General features: G+C 53.8%; 1 protein-coding gene across 3 annotated transcripts in view; it reads left to right on the top strand.

The window, feature by feature from the left end:
- Carmil1 (capping protein regulator and myosin 1 linker 1) overlaps window positions 1-2,108 on the top strand; it is a 151,873-nt gene extending 149,765 nt beyond the window's left edge. For 2 of the 3 annotated variants that reach the window (XM_048799882.1, XM_048799883.1), the window contains one exon: window positions 1,107-2,108. In XM_048799882.1, the coding sequence (XP_048655839.1) occupies window positions 1,107-1,246 (140 nt within the window). In that variant the 3' untranslated portion in view covers window positions 1,247-2,108. The remainder of the gene's footprint in view (window positions 1-1,106) is intronic. The other variant, XM_048799884.1, reaches the window with a different exon arrangement.
- Window positions 2,109-8,539: the final 6,431 nt, after the last annotated feature.

Raw genomic sequence — 8,539 nt, forward strand, 5'->3', positions numbered from 1 at the left:
AATTTTTTAGCAAAAACAAAGTGATCAGAAGCATCATGAGTTCTGTGGCTCTTCCTGATAGAAGTGCTGTGTTCCTGTCTGGAGTATTTAATCTTCTGAGTAATGAGGTGACTGTGCTCTTCCTTCTACTTGCTTCACAAAGGGTGTAGGTTTGGTAGGTCAGCTCCACGGTGTCTGCACAGGGGACATGGTGACTAGCATCTGTCAACCCCTGAGAGCCATGGGGAACACAGCAGCAGAGTCTTTCCTGGGCTACAGTTGACAAGAAGCCATGATCAGTTGGAAAGCACATGGACTTGCGAGTAGCAGGCTGGGCCCCGATCCTGGTCCTGAGGTCTACAGAAACCTGCCTTACAGGGTCACCGAGCAGCAGCGTCGAGCAGAGAGCTCCCGGCACAGCAGGAACTCAGTGCCGCTGACGGCGCTCCCATGGCTGACTGTGAAGCCCCAGCCCGGCATTACCTGTGATTGGAATAGTGCACAAAGGCCATGACGCTCTCACCTGGAGCGCTGGCTGATCGGCAGTGTTGGATGCGTTTTCACAGAATTATGTCAGAGAGAATAAAAAGAGTTCATTTCCTAGAGAGTGAAGCTGAGGTTTTCTGAGACCCATAAAGGTCTGAAAGAGATTCCTGAGGCCTTTCCTGATATCCTGTCCTTGAGCCGGGTCAGCCAACCCTAAACCACCTGCAGAAAGTGCCCAGTGGATACCTGTCCAGCCTGTACCCTCTCTGCTGCTGCCGCTGTGACTGAGGTGCCACCTGGTGCCCAGCCTCAGTGGGTTGTGGCTTCCCCTTCTCCTTCACCTTGGTGTGGTCACCTTGGGTTCTCCACCACATCTGTGAGAGGGCCACCCTGTCACAGGCATGGTCTTGCATGCCTCTGTGGCGTGAGTGTTTCTGGGTCTGTTCCTCTGTTTGGAATCCACCCGGAGTCTCTAAGCATAAGAGCAACTTTGCTGTAAGGAAGTTGGCCCCAGCCCACTGCCCTGCAGGCACACCCAAGGGCCCTGCAGGCACACCCAAGGCCCCTGCCGTCACCCCACTGCGGCCAGCCCCTACTGCTACAGGTACTAACTGTTCCGCTTCCTTGCCTTTCAATTCCAGTTTCAAGGAGAAGCTGGGGCCAGCAGGCCCAGGAGTATCAGGAGCAGAAGCAGCAGCGGCCCTCCAGTAAAGACGGCCCCCAGGGCAGCAAGTCAAGTGACTCGGGAGAGGAGGCCGAGAAAGAGTTTATTTTTGTGTGAAGGTCCCCGGGCAGAGTGTCACTGTGCAGGTGCGTGTGGCCCTCAGAGAGGAGGGAGCCTCCTCTACTCTTGGTGCTCTCTTTCTTCTTCCTCCTTTCGGAGCATAACAACAGATCCATTCCTGGTCTCAAAGCACACTTCTGGTCTTCCCGCCCTTCGCACTGGATTCTAAACCTTGCTTCACAAGCTTTCAGCAAAGGCCAGCAGTTATTCCGTGGGCCCTCCTTGAACTTCTCTGAGGCAGCTACAAATTGCCCTGCAAGATGAGTCTTTGGAGGTCAAAGGCATAGCTGGACACACACGCACAGGTGCTCCACCAGGAGACCGAGGGCACTGCCAACCGTGCCTGTCAGATCTGCACATGACTGGATAGAGCGGTTTATTCTTGATGTAAGCATTGCACATTGTAATTATATTAACAGAGCACACTAATAAATAATTTGTATAAATTATATTTATTAGATCTTGGTATGGTTTTTACATTCTCCCATGGGGAACTTCTTCCTTCCTGAAGTGGAATTGTACATTTAAAGGTTAGTTGGTGGCCTTCGGGTGCCATCAACAAGCACAGTTGAGAACGGAGTGAGCTTGGTCCGTGTGGATTCTTCCATGTGCCCAGATCAATGTACATATTTGATTGGAATGAAGTTTTATGAATATTCATGTTTTGGAAGGCCTTTAATTTCTGCTGCATTTTAGGTTTTAATGTGTGGTTTTAAGAGAGAATACTTTGACACCTGTAAAAAGAAATCAGAATACTACTCTTTTATAAGACATTTCACAAATATTCACTTGCATTACAGGCTGAAAGTATTTTATTCATATGTATATTTATACCAATAAAATGATTTTACAAGCGGAATTGTTACCTTCTGTGGTTACTTTTTTAGTTAGGATTAGCTGGTGCTGGGGAACTTGAAACTTTGTTTCTAAAAATCTAGAGTATTCACAGTGCTCAGATAATCCACCAGCCTGGGGACCATTGCCTTCAAAGTGGACATAACTTGCTAGTTCTGCCCCTCTGCTCTCACTGTGGGGAAAAAAGAATGTACCAAAAGGGTGTAGAATTGAGTGGAGTCCTGGTTCCACTGACTCAGGTCCGGGGTCATGTGAGCCATGCTGTTGGAGTGGAATGTGAGTTGAAGAGGCGCAGAGTGGTCGTCCACTGGAAGGAACTCTTAGAATGTGGGGCTGAGATCCGATTCCTCACCCCCTCCCCACCATGCTGGGGAGCCTGGCGTGTGAGCAGGGGCCCCGTGACGTGGACGCAGGACCACCTCCTCCAACGGTAGCTCTGCTGTCATCACTGCCGATGGGACCCCCACCTCCACTGGCAGCCAGAGTGGGAGAAGCATGAGGCAAAGACAAGTGGGTGCTGGGTGGGTGCTGGGCGGGTAGCAGGCCTGGGAGGGTGACCCACCCCCCAGCTGAGTGATAGCCCATGGAAGGGGCAGTCAAGGGTCATTCTGGGCCCTTGGTTGTAACCCTAGGATTGCAGGTGTGGCCCATGTTACCCCCTGTGATGCAGGTGTGGCCCATGTTACCACGCATAATGCAGGTGTGGCCTATGTTACCTCCCATAATGCAGGTGTGGCCCACATCACCCCCTGTGATGCAGGTGTGGCCCACGTTAGGTCAGGGAGCCATGGAGTGCAGGAGTGTTCTGGCTCAGAGCATTACCTGGGAAACCCTGGCAGAGAGCACCTGCTGTGAGCAAGTCCTCTGGGCTCCGCAGAGGAGCTGTTCTTGAGGAGGGACAGAGAGGCCCGTAACCAGCCTCTGCTGCTCCAGTGAGGGTCAGAACCAACTCTGCAGTGGAGCAGAGTAAGGTGAGATTCTCAGGGAGGCGAGAAAGCTCGGATGGACAGCCCAGGAAGGAGAGGCAGGCCCAGAGCCACCACCGAGCGAGAGCCATGACTTGTTCCCTCTGGTGATCAGCAGGGGCTGTCCTGAGAGCCTTGAGGAGCACGTTCAGTGGGGGCATGGTGGATGGACAGCGTGCTGGCCTTTGTGCCTCTGCAGTGGTCCTGAGGCCAGCCCCACTCTCCGCTGCCAGGTTGTCCCTGCCCACGCGGGTCTCCTCCAAAGCAGTTGCTCAACACCGTGGGCTGCACCACGGTCCTCACTCCTCCGACTCCTCTCACGGGTCAGCCTGGGGCTCTGACGGCGCTCCCTGCACTCCTTCCATCTCTCAGGAACGGTGTCCAGGAGGGTGCCTGCAGTCTCTGGCTGTCCTGGCCCACTCTTCCATATCTTGTCACCCTGATCAATCCAACAAGGATGCAGGGGAGGGTGGCTTTATGGTGTGTCTGCTGAGCTGGAGACTGGTGGCCCCTTCCTCAAAGCATGGGGCTTGCTGTTGGCTCTGTGAGTACCTCAGCTAGGACCCATAATGTGTCTCTAGAAGGTTCCCCAGGACAGAGAGTGACCAAGTGACTTCTCAAGCTTCCTTAGGACCTGACAAGCCAGATGCCACTGGATTACTGTTATGCCTGTAAAGTGCCAGTGGGGGTGAAGGGTGATGTGGCCTCTGGGAGCCCAGTGAAGGTAAGGTGGAAGGCCACAGCCACGAGGAGCCGTGGGTGCCCGGAGCCCACCAGACGGACCAGGTCATCAGGAGCCACTGAGGGAGCTAGGGCCCCAGCCTCCTGGAAACCCTCGGACCATATGAGATTTTCAAAAGCACCGTTAGGAGGGGCCAGGGAACCTTCTTGTAATCCTAAACCACAGACACAGCAGGATTTTCCTGTAGAGATGTGCAAAGCTCAAACGAAGAATACGGATTCCCACCCATCTCTGGGTAGGTGGCAGGGCCAGGATAACCCAGAAGTCACGTCTGCTTTTCTGGGATGTGTGTGTCACACGACTTCAGCGAGCACACTGGTCTTCCCGTGTCTTTCTCTCCTTGGTCTGACATGGCTTCTTTGGGAGTCTGCTTGGTACAGACCAGGCATCTGCCAGGTGTTGGAGAGACCTCAGTTCGAGCTTGGCCACTGAACCCAGAAGGAGAGTACTGGACACCTGGCTTGTGGGGGCGGCGGGGGGACAGCAGCCAGCAGTGGCTTGGAGGTCAGGACCTTGACCCTGCCCTCATCTCCCAGGACAGCCAGCTTCCCTTGTTGACTAGTCACCTTAACCTCCATCTGTGAAATCCTACTGTTCTCCATGAGAAAAACATTCTGCAGCTGAAAGGGCAGCAGATGAGGAGCAGCAGAGGAGGAGGACATGACACAGGAAGTCTGGGCAGGCAGCTCAGCCCTGATGCTTCAGCAGAGCATGGAACCTGCCCTCAGTCCCAAGTGGAGACCCTTGAATGGATTTTCATTCAGCGCTTTTGTTACCTGCCGCCTTGAAGGCACTGCCCACGGTGGCTCCTGAAGGCACTGCCCGCGGTGGCTTCGCAGTGAAAACTGTGTGGCGTGGCGATCATTCCTTGTCACATGAGCAGGAACAACACGCCTTCTCCTGCAGTGGGAGCGCTGGTCGGAAGGCTGTAGATCATGGTGCTGATGCTCACCTCCCTCAGACCCTCATTCTTTCTCTGCCATGTTCGGGGTCCTGCTCTTTGTTATCCAAATGGACACTGACCTTCCTCAGTTCCCGAGTCCAGAGCCCAACTCCTTGGCCATGCTACCCAAACCAGAGCAGGGACGCAGACAGGGAAGGCAGAGGGCAGTGGAAGGAGGAGGAGAAGGGATGTTCCTTCATGGTTTTTGTCTTTCCTCCCAAGTTTCGGCAGGACCCAGCCAAACTGCAGCCACGCCTCAAGGTGCTGGCCCTTGTCTCTCTTCCCACGATGGGACGGCGCTACCAGCACGCAGCTTCATACAAGAGGTTCGTAGCATAGAAGTTAACTACTGAGATCAAAATAAACACACAAAACTCAATTTACCTTTTTCTTTGACCAGGTCTGAGACGGCTCCCCCTCTGGCTCCTGCCTCGAGCCACCTGGTGGGGCAAGGAGGTTTACACAGACTAGCAGGAGAGAGAGAGAGAGCACGCCAGGGAGTGGCCTTTTATTGGGGAACAAGAAATTCAGGGGAAAATTCCATTCAATGAAGGTCGAGGGGGACAGCATTCCAAGGTCAGGGTCAGTGATTGGTCTCAGGGTCAATGGTCAGTCACACCCCCACACAGATGGGCTCTCGCACCTAAAGAGGGTGGGGATTAGTTCCAACACAGTTTAGCCAGAAGCCTCACACCCAATCAGGGAGGTGCCCAATCACGTGCAAGAATGGCTTCCCACACCCTGTAAACCAGCAAACCCTCTGCCTGGTGAGCTTCACATGTCTCACCCCAGCCACCTGCCACTCGGCTTGCAGCACACAGCGTGGGCAGAGAGCAGGGCAGTCCGGGCTCATGGAGAGGCCCACACTTGGAGCTGCTGAGTGAGAGCCCTGCAGTCTGCTGCCACATGCCGACGTGGAGCGGGGTTTGGTTTCTCTGCATAGACGTGACTCCACTGCTCTGGGCCATGGTGCCGCAGAAGAACCTCAGGCAGAAGGAAGTGGTGGAGGAAAGTGGCTCAGGACAGGGCACAAGGACACAGAGAGAGACTAAGCTCTGCTCACCAGGGACAAAATATACCCCAAAGGAACCCACCTCCTGCAGCCACACCCTACCTGCCTAATTACCACCCAGGTCATCCCTATCAATGTGCTGGTAGGTTGCATCTCTGATAAGATAATCACTTCACCTTTAAATTTTCTTGCAGTGTCTCACACATGAGCTCTTGGAGGACACCTCAATCCAAACAGCCACGGACATCCAAAACTCCCTGTGACCAAAACAGGTGATTCGTCATGTTTGAGCTGCTATGTGCCCTGCCCAGAGATGACACAATCAAATCATGGTACCTGGAGAGGTCTCCAGGGTTCATAAGATCCACCTGTCACTGGAAAGAGGGGGCCAGAACTGCCACAGCTTCCCGTTTCTGTGGAACAGAGTCAGTGAATCTGGCCAGAGTTCACTGAGCTGGCCTTGCTCCACCCCAGGTGACTTGATGGGACCTCGGTGCCCATGCTTACCAAGGAAGAACCCAGTTTTCCCCTCTGGGTGAGAGGGCAGAGAGGGCCACTTGCAAACAAGGACATGGTGTGTTGGCCTAACTTCTCAGCTCAGGGAGGCCTCTGAGCCATAGCCAGACCCCTGTGGCCTGGGCACACTTGGCAGGGGAGAAGGACTCGCCCAGTGGCTGCTGATTTTCAAAGCTGTAGAAGGCATCTCCTGCAGGCCACAGGTGGGGCAGGATTCAGGGCACTTGCAAGCTTGAACTAGGTAGGAAATGACATCTTCTGTTTGGTGACCTCATTTGCAATACCGCGTGTCCTTCAGTGATGAATGCCGTGGTCCCTCAGCATGGGGGGGGGGGGGGTACTGGTTCCAGGATACCTTTCCCTGATGGATATCAAAACCCACGGAGGCTCAAGTCCTTTATATGAAATGTTGTAATGTTTGTGTCACCTACAAACACCCTCCCATACACTTCAAATCACCTCTGGTGTCTGTACAGTACGCAGTACACCGTAAACGCCATATAAATGATCGTCAGGCTTACTTCTTAGGGAACAGTGACAAAAGAAAAAAGCCTGCGCTTTCAGTATGAACATGAGTTTTAAATTTTCACTGCTGTCAATCCTAAAACGTGGAACCCATGGGCACAGAGGGCTGGCTCCACATGCGACAAACCCCAGTGTATTAACAGTGCCTGGGGCAGTGGAAACCACAGATCTTTCCAGGTAAGTTATAACCGCAGCAGGAATTGCGAAGCATCTATATCCAGGCTCATCACAGCTGCAACACCGTGGTTTCTGAGACCCCCCCGCCATATCATGTTATTGAAGAATTAATAGAGAAGTGCTTCACTGACAAATTAATATTTGTTTTAAAATATTTTTAAATTATTCTTCAATATGATCAGTTTCCTTCATAGGACTCTCTCCTCTTTTATCCACACAGCATCTCCATTCTGAGGAGCTTCCCTGGACTGTCAGCTCGCATGGGGGCCATGATCCAGCGAGGGCGGGAACAGCTCCAACAGCTACCAGCCGTGGCTGCAGGGCAGGACTGCAGGACTCTCACAGACGTTTCTGGAAACGAATGGGAAATGTATATTCCTTTTTGTCACCCTCCAAGCCACTTTCTATCCTCACACGCAGCGTGTGCCTCAGGAATACCTCTCCGTGGTTCTGAAGATGCATAGTTTATTTCAATTCTATTTAGGAGACAGAGGTCCCCAAAGTTGGGACAGGAGCTCCTGTCAGTGCAAGGCTTCGTCCTCGAGGCCAGCTGGGAGAGAATGTAGATTGGGCTCAGCTCTGCCACCTGCTGCCCCTGGCCAGACAAGATGGCTTTCCTCCAGCCAGGAGCAGTGAGCGGCCTCTACCCCGAGGGGGCCAGGAGGCTGTTTTAAAATGCAGTGTGGTTGTTATTGAGGTACGGTGAAGTCACCAGGCCAGGAGGCTGCTGTTGGAAAGATGGTTGGTCACTCAGTTCCCAAGAGGCGTGGGCACGCCCTGCCACAGGGCTGCAGGGGAAGCTCCAGGTCTGCTCAGTCGACAGCAGCAACTGGGGGGACTGTGGGCAGGACCTTTCGCAGTGGGTCTTGAGGAGGAATGGATGTGGCTGGGCCCTTAAGTTTGGAATGGCTGATTTGGATAACTCCATTGGACTGGGGGGTCGAGTGCTGTCCCAAGTTCTCTAGGGTCTGTCCCTGAGTGATGAAGGCAGGGACAGAGTGAGAGCCACACACGCTCAGGCAGGTCGGATGGCCGCTCAGGGAGAGGTTCCTGCATACTTTTCACTCCCTCTAGGGATGGCCTGCCCTGGGAAGTGTAGTCCTTCCTGAGGCAGCAAACCCCAAGATGTCAAAGCACCAGAATTACAGGAAATAAAGGGGCGTGACTGATTGAGAGGCCACGAGATGGCTGCCTGGGGAAGGGCACACTGGGGAGAGACTGCCCTGCAGACAGTAGAACGAGCTCATCTCCCATCCTGGAGATCAGAACCAGGATGGACAGCGGAGCCCCCAGAGCCTACTGCCACTCAGCTAGAAAGAGGCCTTTCAGGTACCTTCCTGCAGGCTCCCACCCTCTACCACCCTGTCCTCCAGCCAGCCACAGGTGGGAAAGGAGCTCAGCTTTCCTGGTGCCGTGGGTCCCCAGTGCCTTGGTGGTCTTTGCATAGGAGCAGAGGGTGGGAACCAGCACCCCAAGAGGGCTTAGGTCCCTAAGGAGTGGCTGGCCGACTGGGTTGGGCCTGATCAAGCAGGAAAAGCAAGAGACTGTGCCAGAG

Source organism: Marmota marmota, unplaced genomic scaffold (assembly GCF_001458135.2).
Source record: "Marmota marmota marmota unplaced genomic scaffold, marMar, whole genome shotgun sequence".
NCBI classification, from domain to species: domain Eukaryota; kingdom Metazoa; phylum Chordata; class Mammalia; order Rodentia; family Sciuridae; genus Marmota; species Marmota marmota.